The sequence below is a fragment of the Bufo gargarizans genome, chromosome 4, assembly GCF_014858855.1.
Source record: "Bufo gargarizans isolate SCDJY-AF-19 chromosome 4, ASM1485885v1, whole genome shotgun sequence".
Lineage (NCBI taxonomy): Eukaryota > Metazoa > Chordata > Amphibia > Anura > Bufonidae > Bufo > Bufo gargarizans.
Genome location: NC_058083.1, coordinates 357,956,024 through 357,972,524, shown reverse-complemented (window position 1 = coordinate 357,972,524; position 16,501 = coordinate 357,956,024). Strand labels below are relative to the sequence as shown.

The window sequence follows — 16,501 nt, the reverse complement described above, 5'->3', positions numbered from 1 at the left end:
GATGACCAATCCTCCTCACGCCCCACCGATCAGCGTTGTCCTAGGCCAGTGACAATGTGTTTGTCAATCACGGCCTAGACACAGTCCAGTCCCGTTGACGTGAATGGGCCTGAGCTGCAATACCAGACACAGCCATGTGGCAGTGCTGCTGGGAGTTGGACCCCACTGATCTAATAATATTAATGACCTGACAATAGGTCATCAATATCAAACTCTTAGGGCTGTTTCACACGAGCGGATGCTGTGCGTGAATGACAGCCGAGACCCGACGCGGACAGCAGAAGCACGGAGCAGTAACATGACTGATAATGCTCCGTGCCTCTCTGTGACCTCTTTACTACAAAATCACAGTGACAACTTTATCTTGCTGTGATTTCGTAGTAAAGAGATCACAGAGAGGCACGGAGCATTATCAGTCATGTTAATGCTCCGTGCCTCTGCTGTCCGCATCGGGTCTTGGCTGTCATTCACGGAGCGGATGTCACTCACGGCATCCGCTCATGTGAAACAGCCCTTAGAAAATGCCTTTTAACAAACTATGTGCAACAGTTGATACATTTGGAGAAAATTATTCTAACACAGACTTCAGATACCCATCCCCCAATGCTTTTAAAGTCTCACTGGTACACTTGTCTATAAAAGGAGAGTATCAAGTGTTACTGCTGTTGGCTATACTATAGCATAGCCCATATTTGTTAGGCAAGTACTCGTGTTGGTCTAAGGCCTCTTTCACATGATCAATATGGAATGCGTCAGGATCGATTCACGGAAAAATTCGCTCAAGTGAAAGAGGCCTAAATAGGAAACATCAGGAGCTGCAATATGAACTATTTTTTTTTTAACCAAAATACATTTGAGGTTGCTTTTTCTGTATATAGAATTTGTTAATTGAGGATACATTTTATGTAAACAAGAGTAGGGTCAGAAAGGGATTTCTAGCCGTCCAGTTCTTGCATGGACATGGCTTGGAAATAAAACATTAGCTGCCAGTAGTCATGTGTCTCTTCATTACAGGGGATGTGAACATAGTCAATGACTTGTAAAATGGTCTTCCAGTCAGGCAGGGGCTACATGCCAGACACCTCCATTAAACATTAAAGAAAGAAATAAAAAATAACTGCTAGAGAGTCTATAGCAGTTATTTTCTATTTCTTGCTTTAACATTATAGTCGTGGTGTCTTCCCCTTACAACGTGCCATACTTTGTTACTGTGAGCTTGGAATTAATGGCTTCATTTGGGCTAAATTGGCCTGACAACTGTAGACTTTATTTTTACATGCCTAGTCTTTTTATTAGAGGAATGTGACTTCACCTGCAGTGCTGTGTAGGCATTGAGGATAAAAAAAATAAAATGGGATACTTTCACACTAGCGTTATTCTTTTCTGGCATTGAGTTCTGTCCTAGGGGCTTAATACCGGAAAAGAACTGATCAGTTTTATCCCCATGCTTTCTGAATGGAGAGCAATCTGTTCAGGATGCATCGGTTCAGTCCCTCTTACGTTTTTTGGCCAGAGAAAATACTAAAGCATGCTGTGGTTTTATCTCAGTCCAAAATTCCAGAATTTCTCCTATTGAAATGAATTAATGCCGTATCCGGCCCAGAGTGTTCTGGCAAAACGGATCTGGCATTGCAGTCTGCGCATGCTCAGACCGCAGAAAATGTGAAAAATAAATTCCAAATCAGTTTTTCCTGATGACACCGGATCAGGATCCTGAACCGTCTGACAAATGCCATCAGTTTGCATAAGTTTTGACGGATCCAGCAGGCAGTTCCGTTACAGAATCCTCTGCTGCAAGTGTGAAAGTACCCTCGGACTGTGATTTGAAGAAAAAAAAAAAAAAAGACACTGCGTCAGCCAACTCTGGCACTCTCCATAAAGAATTAATGGCAGTGTGGTTGGGCCCCCACCGATCAACTAGTTATCCCCTATTCTGTTGATGGGGGATAACTTAAAGGGAACCTGTCACTGGATTTTGTGTATAGAGCTGAGGACATGGGTTGCTAGATGGCTGCTAGCACATCCGCAATACCCAGTCCCCATAGCTCTGTGTGCTTGTATTGTGTAACAAAAACAATTTGATACATATGCAAATTAACCTGAGATGAGTCCTGTACGTGAGATAAGTCAGGGACAGGACTCCTCTCAGGTTAATTTGCATATGTATCAAATAGTTTTTTTTTTTTTTATACAATAAAAGCACACAGAGCTATGGGGATTGCGGATGTGCTAGCGGCCATCAAGCAACCCATGTCCTCAGCTCTATACCCAAAATTCAGGTGACAGGTTCCCTTTAAAGGCTATGTACACCTTGGGGGGCAATTATATTTTTTTTATTGCATTATACTTACACTGATCAAAAATATAAATGCAACACTTTGGGTTTTGCTCCCATTTTGCATGAGCTGACCGCAAAGATCTGAAACATTTTCTACATACACAAAAGACCCATTACTCTCAAATATTGTTCACAAATCTGTCTAAATCTGTGTTAGGTCTCTTTCGCATGGGCGTCACGTGTGCGGCCGGATAGGATGAGAGTGTGTCGCGGTAAAATCATGCTATTTTGCCTGCGAGTGGGGTGAGTTTTGTATGCGATTGCATTGCGTTCAGTTTTTCTGCGCACGTGCAATGCATTTTGCACGCGCGTGAGAACAAACTGAATGTGGTACCCAGACCTGAACTTCACTGAAGTTCAGGTTTCGGATCGGTGTTCTGTAGATTTTAATATTTTCCCTTATAACATGGTTATTAGGGAAAATAGCATTCTTAATACAGAATGCTTAGCAAAATGTAGATTGAGGTGTTAAAAAAATAATAATAATTATATATTATAATATATATAAACTTACCTGTTCCAATTGATGGCACAGCTCGCATCCTCTTCTTGCTTCTTTCAAGACCTACAAAAGGACCTTTGGTGACGTAATTTCTATCTTCATTCAGCAGGACCTGCTCTGACGATTATGTCACCAAAGGTCCTTTTGCAGGTTCTGAAAGAAGCAGCAAGAAGAGGATGCTGGCTGCGCGATCAATTGTAACAGGCAGTTTTTTTTTAACACCTCAATCTACATTTTACTAAGCATTCTGTATTAAGAATGCTATTTTTTTCCCTTTATAACTGTTATAAGAGAAAATAATACAGGGAATAATGGGGTCCAGGGTTGCTTTCATCCCTATCATCTCCTAGCAACCACGTGTGAAAATCGCACCACATCCGCACTTGCTTGCGATTTTCACGCATCCCCATTCATTTCTATGGGGCCTGCGTTGCGTGAAAAACACAGAATACAGAACCTGCTGCAATTTTCACACAACGCACAAATGATGCGTGAAAATCACTGCTCATGTGCACAGCCCCATTGAAGTGAATGGGTCCAGATTCAGTGTTGGTGCAATGTGATCACCTCACGCATTGCACGCGCGCTGGAATTCTCACCTGTGTGAGCACTTCTCTTTTGCAGAGATAATCCATCCCACCTCACAGGTGTGGCATATCAAGGCGCTGATTAGACAGCATGAATATTGCACAGGTGTGCCTTATACTGACAACCATGAAAGGACACCTAAATGTGCAGTTTGATCACACAGCACAATGCCACAGCTGTTGCAACGTTTGCGGGAGTGTGCAATTGGCATGCTGACTGCAGGAATGTCTACCAGAGCTGTTGCCCGTGCAAGGAATGTTTATTTCACTACCATAAGCAGTCTCAGAATTTGGCAGTACATCCAACCAGCCTCTCAACAGCAGACCATGTGTAACCACACCAGTCCAGGACCTCTATATCCAGCATGTTCACATCCATGATCATCTGAGACCAGCCACCCGGACAGCTGCAGCAACAATCTGTTTGCATAACCAAGGGATTTCTGCACAAACTGTCAGAAACCATCTCAGGTAAGCTCATCTGCATGCTTGTCGTCCTCATCGGGGTCTGGACCCGACTGCAGTTCCTCGTCATAAACAGACTTTAGTGGGCAAATGCTCACATTCGATGGAGTCTGGCACGTTAGAGATAAGTTCTGTTTACGGATGAGTCCCGGTTTTCACTGTTCAGGGCAGATGGCAGACAGCGTGTGTGGCTGAGCGGTTTGCTGACATCAATGTGGATCGAGTGGCGCATGGTGGCAGTTGGGTTATGGTATGGTCAGGCGTATGTTATAAATAACGACCACAGGTGCATTTTACTGATGGCATTTTGAATGCACAGATATACCGTGATGAGATTCTGAGGCTAATTGTTGTGCCATTAATCCATGATCATCACCTCATGGTGCAGCATGATAATGCATTGCCCCATATTGCAAGGATCTGTACACAATTCCTGGAAGCTGAAAACATCCCAGTTCTTGCATGGCCAGCATACTCACCGGACATGTCATGTTTGGGATGCTCTGGATCGGCGTATACGACAGCATGTTCCTGTTCCCCCCCCCCCCCCCCCCATGGCTTAAATGAGTATTAATGACCTCTCTGTAGCTTAGAGATAAGGTTTATTAGATGACTGGCACAAAGTGAAAGTATGATTCACACAGCTAGAGAAAGTTAACACTTTGTGACAGAATGGCTCAATATTTTTTAATAAAGGACAAATGAAAATATAAATTTTTAGCAAATGCAGTCATGAACAAAAATTGCCTCTGTAGGTGTACACAACATTTAAAAACTTGGCACAACTCCTTTCAAGGGGTATTCCCACCTCAGACCCAGAATATGCCATCAATGTCAGATAGGTGTGGGTCCCAACTCCGAAACCAGTTCCTATCTCGAGAACAGGTCCAACAAAGTGAAGGAGAGAGCACAGATATGGGACTCCAAAAAAAGAAAAAGCAGAGCATGCTCAGGAGCACCATTCTGGAGATAGGAATGGGCCTATGCTACAACTGAATAAGATGGGTATAACCTTTTAACTTCGGCAACCTGTAGATGGTACTTACTCAGGTTATACCTGTCTCGGCCATGAAAGGTTCAAGTGAGAATACCCCCTTTAATATATCCTATAAAACATCTTGAGCTACCATTTTTTATATTATAGCTTACACGCAAAAAAAAAAATGCACATAAAATCTAATACCAGGGGAAAAAACCTGTGACACCAGCCTTACAGGCTAAATGTAGTGAAACTGGGCAGCGACCACTTTCTTGTAGGCTAAACGGTTAAAAAAATAAAATAAAAAATTAAACAATTAAAACACAGAAATCTGTTTAAAATGTGACATCTGTATATTTAGTTAAGATTTTAAAGTAATTTAAATAATTTCCAAGCAGCATAATTCATTAGGTTAAAAATGGTCCCCATCACCACTTCAAAGCATCTCAAATCACAAAAACGAATAGAACTATACTTTAAAAAAAATTTAAACTTTAGACTGGAGTTACAGGGTGGCATATGTCGCACTGGGTCATCTTCTGTACTGTTTGTCTATGGAGTCGCTATGGGACCGGCCATGACTGAGTTGACCAGTGTAAAAAATAAAATTCTAACACTGTTAGGCTACTTTCACACTAGTGTTAATATTTTCAGATATTGAGATTCATCAGAGTCTCAATACCGGAAAAACGCTTCCGTTTTGTCCCCATTCATCATCGGGGACGAAACATAACTGAACAGAATGGAATAGCTCCAAAATGCATTCTGTTCTCATACCGGAGAGCATGCTGCGGTTTGTTTTCAGTCCTGGGATGCGGAGCAAGATAAATCCGTCATGACCCACAATGCAAGTCAATGGGGACGGATCAGTTCTCTCTGGCTCAATCTGACAATAGAAAACTGATCCGCCCCCCATTGACTTTCAATGGCGTTCATGACTGATCCGTCTTGGGTATGTTACAGATAATACAAACGGATCCGTTCATAACAGATGCAGATGGTTGTATTATCAGTAACGGAAGCGTTTTTGCTGAACCCTGCCAGATCCAGCAAAAAACACTAGTGTAAAAGTACACTTACATGTCTGGTTTCAAGTCACACGTGACTGTCATCATAGACCACAATGCAAGCAGCTTGTGAGTCAAATCTCAGCTCTAATACAGCCATGTGACAGCAAATTGCAGACACACATGACAGACTTGCTGCACATATTGCCATGTAACCCCAGCCTTCTAGTACACCTTTCATAGTGGATATTAACGCAGGCCTTCTCCTTTTTTGGGAGTTCGCATATAGGAAAAAAAACTAAAAACAAAAGAGCAGAAAAAGTCAGTACTATACGTGAAATTAAGAACTAATACTAATACTATCTCAGCATTAAGGGCTAGTTCACATAGACGTTTATGTCCAAGGAATTTGGCACAGATTAAGTGCCAAGAACCCCTCTAAGGGCTGTTTCACATGAGCGGATGCCGTGCGTGACATCCGCTCCGTGAATGACAGCCAAGACCCGAAGCAGACTGCAGAGGCACGGAGCATTATCAATCATGTTAATGCACCGTGCTTCTGCAGTCCGCATCGGGTCTTGGCTGTTATTCACGCATGGCATCCGCTCATGTGAAACAGCCCTTAGAGTTTTCAATAGGAGGTGGCGCTCGTTCATGCAGGCGCTTATTATATGACGGCATCAAGTAAGGATGTGTTCTTTATTGGCACGGTGACCACGAGGAGGCTGCTGGAAAACATGACAGGTGTCAATGGGGCTAAACCACGAGCAGGTCCGCTGAATCCAAATTGAAAACCTGCTGCACAAACCAAAGGGCTTCTCCCGTGAGGGATTTAGACAAACAAAATTCACAATGTGAACTAGCCCTAAGAGTACGAGTAGTACATAGCATACGACTACTCTGTATTAGGCTACTTTCACACTTGCGTTCAGAGCGGATCCGTCTGGTATCTGCACAGACGGATCCGCTCCTATAATGCAGACGATGGGATCTGTTCAGAACGGATCAGTCTGCATTATATTTCAGAAAAATTCTAAGTGTGAAAGTTATTCAGACGGATCCGTCCAGACTTTACATTGAAAGTCAATGGGGGACGGATCCGTTTGAAATTGAGCCATATTGTGTCAACTTCAAACGGATCCATCCCCATTGACTTACATTGTAAGTCTGGACGGATCCGTTTGCCTCCGCACGGCCAGGGGGACACCCGAACGCTGCACGCTGCGTTCAGGTGTCCGCCTGCTGAGCGGAGCTTAGCGCAGACACTGCCAGACTGATGCATTCTGAGCGGATCCGCATCCACTCAGAATGCATTGGGGCTGTATGGATCTGTTCACGGCCGCTTGCGAGAGCCTTCAAACGGAACTCACAAGCGGAGCCCCGAACGCTAGTGTGAAAGCAGCCTTAGCAAGGATTTCATTATTGTTAATTACAGCGGCTATGCAAAGGGTGCAACTAAAAGTTAGCACTTTATGGTTTGCTATTAAGAAAGACAGTTCAACTTGCAGGTTGTAGGCTGCGTGGAATTATCAGTACATACCACAGCCTTTTTCACTTTAAGCCTATTCGTGTGAGGTATGTTTTTTGTGTTGATTTTTCAAAATGCACAACGGTTTGCCCATAATAGATGGGCATTCACCTGAAGTCCTAGCATGCTAGGAAAATTAAAATATTCTAAAATATTTCATTTGGTGTAAAAAGGTGAAAAATTGGTACATATGTGATCTTTCCAAGGATCACGCCATAGTATTTTGTTGTGTAGCACCGTTTTAAAGGCTTGTGCAATTCTCCGATATGTAGGAGTAAAAATGGATTTATCCTTCTTTACTATTTTTGCCCCTTTTCGCTCCTTTTTTTGGCGTTGCTGGGACATTTTGACAGCAGTCACATATCCAACGACCTGAAATGAAAGACCCGATTTGTATTTACCAAGACTTGTCTAACGATTATGATTTAAAAGGGGTTGGCTTAGACTTTGCCACAGATGAGGAATAGCTATGCATCTCTCCCGTTTCATTCATACACAATACACATGTACGCTCGGCCAAGGGTAGCTTGAAATCCAACATGTCTGACCCTTCTTACCCCAGACATCTGCCGTCAAGTGGGACCACCATACAGATAAAATGGTCAACTTATTTGGCCAACAAACATTTGTGTATGGCTAGCTGTACTCTTAGGTTCCATTCACTCGTCCGCATTTGTTCCGCAATTTTGCGGAACGGGTGCGGACCCATTCATTTTCTATAGGGGACAGTGTGCTATCCGCATTTGCGGCCCCGATCTTCGGGTCCGCAGCTTTGCAAAAGATAGAACATGTCCTATTCTTGTCCGCAACACACCATGGACTTGTGAATGGAGCCTTAAAAATGTTAGTATTATATCATTAGTTTGACAAATACCAGCGATAGTGATTAGGTAGAGCGAATCGCGCTTCGGATCCAAGATTCAAAGTCAATTAGTTACCCAACTTCGTTTTAATGCTGTATGGAGACCTGTCCGAGGTACCACTCTGTACAGAGTCTGACTTCAGATTCCTGTTTTAAAGGGAACCTGTCACCTCCCAAAACCATCGTGTAGCCAGCAGCGTGTTTCTGATTATGCCTTTCTTCCTGAAGGCAGATGCAGCAAAAGTACTGAAAACTTTGTTTTATCCACTGCCCGGCGCTTTTCCACACATGGTTGAAGTCAAGGGGGCAGCAGCCTCCTTGCTTCAAGTCACGGTAACAACGCCCCCTTCCCTGCGACTGACAGCCGGCTGTTTGTCTTGCTTTGCCGAACTCTCTGCGTAAGCGCTGTCAGTCACAGGAAAGGGGGCGTAGTTACCGTGACTTGAAGAAAGGAGGCCGCTGACCCTTGCCTTCAACCATGTGTGGGGAAGCACGCCGGGCGGGGGATAAAACAAAGTTTTCAGTACTTTTGCTGCATCTGCCTTCAGAAAAAAAGGCATAATCAGAAACACGCTGCTCGCTACAGGCAGGTACTGCTGGTGTCTTGGGATGGCTTTGGGAGGTGACAGGTTCCCTTTATAAAGTTTTCAAAGTTGTAGAATCAAAGGCTGAAGTTCTTCACTGAACTTTTGAAAGACTTTGGCCTGAACAAAATTTGCCTCAGACAGGTCTCTCTCTGTACAGCATTAAAATGAAGTTGGGATGAAAACAGATGTATGGAATAAACTTCCTCTGTCGGCGATGGGTCGGAAAATGATTTTTATGCCACAACTATTATATATACTTCACAATTCGCCAATTTGGGTGGCCCAGCACCACTTTTACAAGATACAGCAGATCTTCCGTTCTTTGGTATGGAGGGCCAAGTACAGTAGGATCCGGTACAAGACTCTACAAAGAGGTAAAGACATGGGAGGTCCGGCTCTGCCGAACCCCTCTCTCTATTTTTTAGCAGCTCAACTACAGCATTTTAAAAGGTTGGGGAGTATAGAAAGGGAGTGGAGAATTGGTTGTGGGTCGCTGGCTGTAACACCCCAATAACGGTGTTGGAAAAGGATGTGGCAGAGACAGTGAGGGCTCTCCCAATTTTTAAATCAATGCGAACTGTGTGGACTAAATATAGGGAAGTTTTAAATGTGGCGGATTTACTCGACCTGTCCCCGATATGGAATAATCCCAAAATGAAGGCTCAGTTGTCAGGCTTCCAAGGGTTGGGAGCGCAAGGGGCTGTGGAATGTGGGTCATTTGTACTCCCAGGGAACTTTAAAGCAATTTGAACAATTGTGTGTAGAATTTGGGTTGAATTCCAGACAATTTTACAAATACTTACAGCTTAGACATGCATTAAGCTCACATGCTCAATGGGTGGAGGTGTTGGCATTGACTCCAACCCTGTCTTTGAGTGAGGCGGCTAGATTATCCCACATTTTTCTTTTACATATAGAATATACAGGTTGCCACTCTTTTTGAAGATGATAGGTTGTCGCCCTGACTTGTGATGTCGGAAATGCAGGGCGGATGACGCTGGGCTGTTCCACATCATCTGGCAATGCAACACTCTACATGGGTACTGGTCTAAGATAATAAACCTGATTAACAATATATGGATGTAAGTCAAAGAAATGTGTATCGGGAATGTGCCATTGTCTCCCTATTCTTGAATACAGGGGCTAAGATTACCAGCCATACATATCACTCAATGTACTTTGTCGGGGGGGGGGGGGGGGGGGGGAGTTCACTCTTATCTCCCTTACCTTTGCTATTAAACCATAATTACCATCTTGGCTAGTCTGTCTATGGACTTGGTATTGCGGGTCTGCCCGTGTCTCCATTGTCTCCGCTTTTGAATTCACTACTGTACTCTTTGTATTGCACTTATTCTAATGTATCTGACTAATGTTAGATTTGCTGCTCATCTCCTACAATGTTTGGGTTATGGAGGATTTTGTTATTGTATTTACTGAAAACATTTGTTTTTATTTTTACTTCAATAAAAATTATTTGATTTAAAAAAATAAATAAATGAAGCTGGGGAAGAAATTGACTTTGGATCCAAAGCGCGATTCACTCACCCTTTTTGGCAGTGACAAAATATTTGGTTTAAAGAAGCACTTCCACAAACATTTTCATTCTCTGACCTGTTAGAATAGTGCATGATGTAATTTGTAGTTAAGGTAATCTTCTTGCCAGTGACTATATAACCTCCCTTCTGAGTCTCTGCTGTCATGTGACCAGCACTATGATCTCCAACTGACACAGGACAGGAAGTCGGTTACTCCTCTATTCATTCCTATGAGACTGACATTGAGGCTCCCATAGGAATACATAGAGGAACTGTCTTCCTGTCCACACATAAGATGCTGTGTTATTTGGAAAGTCAGAGTGTTAGTCACATGACACAGCTGAGGATCAGAAGGGAGGGGGGATAGCTGGCAAATACAGTCACTGTTTACATGATACACCTTTCTAACAGGTCAGAGAATGAAGATTTTGAGGGAGTACTTTAATTTTTTTTGGAAAAGAATGAACTTTTAATGTAAACTATTTAAAAAGTTTGTCCTACTATTTTATGTTGTCTAAAACCTGGGTGCGTCCTACAGACAGGTGCCTCGCGTAGTCCAAAAATACTAAGTTTTCAAACTTATTTGCATAATTTTTAAGTGTACAGAGGGTAGGCCCCAGCTAGCACCCTGGCTTCTCTACTCGGCTTCCTTGGACACTTACCGATACCTCTCTACTTCAATCGACAAAGCCAGGTGTGGCGAAACCAACCTCGCCACTGGGTTTTGGAGAGGCCTGTTTAAAAGCCTCTTGCCCCAGGATTATGGCCCATACTAACTTTTAAACCCCTGAACCTATTCAAGTGAATTTTGGATAGGTTTGTCCCCAAGTTATACTGTTTAAATTGATGTAAGTTATATGTATGGACAATGTAAACTCACAAAGTTATAACAATTTATAATAAGTGTAACTTGTCAGCTTGGGAGGAATATGCTGGGTATGTTTCTATTGTCCCATTGTGCGTTTAAATAGCTGAGGTCTGTCCTGTTGTCTCCACATGTGTATTGGTGATCTCCCCTTTGTCCTGAGAGATAATTGGATTGCTCCTCGGTTGTCTCCGGGACAGAGGAGGAAACCATGATGCATTGTGGGGATGTGTTGTATCTGTCCTGTGTCGCAGTCTCCCTTCTGGTCCTCTGGGGGCGTGAACGATTGGTTGCTGTACTTACATTGTATGTGTTGTAATATACTGATTGCTTGTATTTCAAAACCCTGTGGGCAGTAGTGGGCAGTAGTTTTTTGTGAATAAAAGAGGCTGTACTTGAAGTACAGTCAGACCACTGCTTGACCCTCAACACGGAGCCTTGTCTCGTTATTGGGGGGATTCCCTGTATGCTGTTAGAGACTGATTGCCAGGAGTGTAAGCTGATTGTATGCTTTTCTGTTCATCTGCTAGCAGCTATTCGCGAGGTTCCAGTTTGGAGTGCTATTTTGTATCCAGTTCGGGAGTTTGGTGTTCTGCAGTAGCTGTGCCTGTCTCTCAGAAAGGGGCATATCGCCTAAACGGATTTTAACCCCTTGTCTGCTTAAACTGTCCGTTACACCAGGTATTCAAGTGGAGGGAGAGTATCCAGGAAAGTAGAAAGGAAGAGCAAAGGTGGACTGAGTGGCTATGGGCCTACCCTCAGTGCACTCCTTCCCTAATATGCATAATTTCTACCCTTATTTCTCCTAAACACAGCAACAACTATGGGAATGAAAGGCACTTTTTTTTAATCAGCAGGCTCCGCCCTATCAGATATTATGACTGGATTAATAGGTTGATTCTTCTGGCAGATGGCCTTTAAAAGGAACCAGTCATCTCCAAAAGTGGTATACAACTGCCAACATTACCTTATAGCAGCCCCCAGTCTGTAATTGATTGTGTGTGTAAGCCAGAAATTCGATAATCCATACTTGTGAAAAACACCATTTTAATCTCCATGAGAGCTCTGTTTGCAGTGAGCTTGAAGTCAAGGGGGCAGCGGCCTCCCTGCTTCAAGTCAAGCAATGCCCGCCTCTTACCCGTCCCCTCCTGACTATAATTTACATATGTACCATTCCTTGGGATCGTGCCAGTCTGGCGGCTGCACGTTGCGCCACTTGTGACTGCACGATCCTGTCTCAGGCTCCCGCAGTCAGCCGGGCATAATTTTGTTAGCGAGTTATATTCACTTTGTGGGCCGGCACATGCGCAGTTACAAAATTATGCCCGGCTGACTGCGGGAGCCCGAGACAGGATTGTGCAGTCACAAGTGGTGCACCATGCAGGCGCCAGACTGGCACTATCCCAAGGAATGGTACATATGTAAATTAAAGTCAGAAGGGGACGGGTAAGAGGCGGGCATTGCTTGACTTGAAGCAAGGAAGCCGCTGCCCCCCTTGACTTCAAGCTCACTGCAAACAGCGCTCATGGAGATTAAAAAAAAAAAAAAAAAAAAAGTGTTTTTCACAAGTATTGATTGACGAATTTGTGGCTCACACACATGATCAATTACAGACTAGGGGCTGCTATGAGGTAATGCTGGCAGTTTCATACCACTTTTGGAGGCGACTGGTTCCCTTTAAAGCCATAAAGTACAAAAACAAACATACCTGATGGAAGAGCACCAAGACCAACACAAAAAGTGTGGTAGCCACGGTCACAGTGGTCACAGAACATCATTTCCTCCTCATGGTGAGGCTGTCCACATATAATACATGTTTTACACTCCATACACTGCCAGGGATATTTCTTTATTACCGCAACTAATTCGGGTGACATATCCAGACATGAAGGATGACCTATGGATAAATGGAAAAAATCTCATTAATAATCTTTATCAGTGGAAAATAATAAATTTGATTCCTATAAACTAAATAAAACTCTTGCTTCCAAAAACATTACACCTTTAGGCGTTGTCTTAACTTTATTACCATTCTCAAAAGACTATCCTTCCAGCAATCAGCCGATCACTGGTTGTCAAGCTGCAGATACTACTCCACCTGTATCACCAATACCAGTCTATGCAGAGGAAATATTAAAGCATCCCTAGATCCTGCAGAAATTTCTGCTAGTGCAAAACCATTTCCAATTAATTTTGTGCTGCAGAAATCTACGTAACAAAATGTGCTGCTTATTTAAGGCAGTTTTTCAGCAAAAGCATACATACATACACACACATACTTAGGCTACATTCACACGTCAGTATTTTCCTATATCCCGATTTTCGGTCTGTTTTTTGCGGATCCGTTGTTCCTGAAAATGTTTCCGTATGTCATCCATTTTTTGCGGATCCGCAAAAAACGGAAACATGTATAAAGTTCAATAATCAAATAAAGTTGTTTGGATTTCTTTGAAAAAAAAAATTGAATTTTTTTTTTTATGTGTTTCCAGGAACGGATTCCGCATAAAACGGATGACATACGGAATGACATCCGAATGTCTTCCGTTTTTTGCGGATCCATTGACTTTGTATTGTACCAGGATCCAAATTTTGCGGACAAGAATAGGACATGTTTTATATTTAAATGGACATGCGGAACGGAACAACGGAAACGGACAGCACACATTGTGCTATCCGATTTTTTCCAGGACCCATTGAAAATGAATGGGTCCAGATCTGGTCCTGATCTGTTCTGCAAAAAACGGAACAGATCAGGAAAGAAAAAACGGATGTGTGAATGGACCCTTAGAGTGCATGAAAACTTAAAGGAACCACATGAATGGCCCCATGTGCTTGTCCTGTGTCCCCCTCCAACAGGGGTGTATGTAACAGAACACTGGAGAGTTCTCTGATCTCCAGCTGTAGATCTTTGTAACCAGCAGACACTGTGGTATGTTCAAAGAGGTCTAAAAAGGGTTCATATCAGCTAATCTCTATATTTATCTCCCTGTGAAAAGACTTCGTGTTGCAGAAAAGTTGTGCAACATTTTTTTGTAATGATAGTCGTGTCACACTGCGACATGCTGCAAAATGACATTTGCAAAAAATCCAAGTCACGTTGCAGTGAGACACCACTGACTATACCGCGCAACAATGATTTTGCTACTGAGAGAAAAACGTGATTTATACTAAAATGAGCACAGTGATTCCAAATATGAACTCGGAATTTGCCTGACACGACTAGATTTTAAGTTATGCATGGAAAGCCTATTCAGTTATAATATTAATGCATATATTGGAGATATTCCAATAGACATGTCCAAACCTGTCCGGACGAACTGAGGCTAATGTCAGCAGTAAGTTTATAAGGCAAGCTGGAATGATTTTGATAAAGTGATCTGTTATAGTGCTATCAGTTTTGAAACTTAAAAGGGAACCTGTCACCTCTACTAGGTTACCCTCACTGAGCGTTTCTAAATGTTCATTGTGTTACCCTAAACATATAGATTTACACTTTTAATTTCATTTGCAGACGAATTCAAGTATTATGCATTTTTGTACTTATGCAAATTAACATAAGAGTCACATCTTACTTATGTGACCAGAGAAGAGTCATATTTTCAAGCTCTAACTCATCTCAGGTTAATTTGCATATGTATCTATTTTTTATTTTTTTTAAACAAAATCACACAGAGCTATGGGACTGGGTATTGCGGATGTGCTAGTGGCCATCTAGCAACCCATGTCCTCAGCTCTATACCCAAAATCCAGATGACAGGTTCCCTTTAACCACCTCCCGACCGCTGTACGCGTATATGCGTCCGGGAGGTGGTTTCTTTATTCCTCCTGGACGCATATACACGTCTTCTCGCGAGACGCGAGATTTCCTGTGAACGCGCGTGTTGTTAGGATCGACCACCAGAGGACTCAGGTAGGTCAGTACAGTTGCACCAAACACCACACTACACTACACTACACTACACCCCCCCCCCCCCCCGTCACTTATTAACCCCTTATAAACCCCTGATCACCCATGATCACCCCATATAAACTCCCTGATCACCCCCCTGTCATTGATCACCGCCCTGTCAGGCTCCGTTCAGACGTCCGTATGATTTTTACGGATCCACGGATCGGATCCGCAAAAAGCATACGGACGTCTGAATGGAGCCTTACAGGGGGGTGATCAATGACAGGCGGGTGATCACCCATATACACTCCCTGATCACCCCCTGTCATTGATCACCCCCCCTGTCATTGATCACCCCCCCTGTCATTGATCACCCCCCCTGTCATTGATCACCCCCCCTGTCATTGATCACCCCCCCTGTCATTGATCACCCCTCTGTAAGGCTCCATTCAGACGTCCGCATGATTTTTACGGATCCATGGATCGGATCCACAAAACACATGCGGACGTCTGAATGGAGCCTTACAGGGGGGGTGAACAGTGACAGGGGGGTGATCACCCTGATCATCCCCTGTCATTGATCACCCCCCTGTAAGGCTCCATTCAGACGTCCGCATGATTTTTACGGATCCATGGATTGGATCCACAAAACACATGCGGACGTCTGAATGGAGCCTTACAGGGGGGGTGATCAGTGACAGGGGGGTGATCACCCTGATCATCCCCTGTCATTGATAACCCCCCTGTAAGGCTCCATTCAGACGTCCGCATGCGTTTTGTGGATCCGATCCATGGATCCATAAAAAATCATGCGGATGTCTAACTTGTGTCAAAAAATAAAATCTCACATGGACGCACCATACCCCTCACGGAATCCAAATGCGTAAACATTTTTAGACATTTATATTCCAGACTTCTTCTCACGCTTTAGGGCCCCTAAAAAGCCAGGGCAGTATAAATACCCCACATGTGACCCCATTTCGGAAAGAAGACACCCCAAGGTATTCCGTGAGGGGCATATTGAGTCCATGAAAGATTGAAATTTTTGTCCTAAGTTAGCGGAAAGTGAGACTTTGTGAGAAAAAAAACTAAAAAAAAAAATCAATATCCGCTAACTTATGCAAAAAAATAATAATTCTAGGAACTCGCCATGCCCCTCATTGAATACCTTGGGGTGTCTTCTTTCCAAAGTGGGGTCACATGTGGGGTATTTATACTGCCCTGGCTTTTTAGGGGCCCGAAAGTGTGAGAAGAAGTCTGGGATCCAAATGTCTAAAAATGCCCTCCTAAAAGGAATTTGGGCCCCTTTGCGCATCTAGGCTGCAAAAAAGTGTCACACATGTGGTATCGCCGTACT

The 16,501-nt window shown here is 43.3% G+C and overlaps 1 protein-coding gene across 1 annotated transcript in view; it reads right to left on the bottom strand.

The window, feature by feature from the left end:
• Positions 1–7,164: 7,164 nt before the first annotated feature.
• The window catches only part of PHF10 (PHD finger protein 10), a 119,061-nt gene continuing 109,724 nt past the window's right edge, over positions 7,165–16,501 (bottom strand). Inside the window, exons 12-13 of the mRNA XM_044290038.1 lie at positions 12,964–13,152; positions 7,165–7,778 (exon numbers count right to left, since the gene is read on the bottom strand). Of these exons, the coding sequence (XP_044145973.1) occupies positions 7,693–7,778; positions 12,964–13,152 (275 nt within the window). The 3' untranslated portion in view covers positions 7,165–7,692. The remainder of the gene's footprint in view (positions 7,779–12,963; positions 13,153–16,501) is intronic.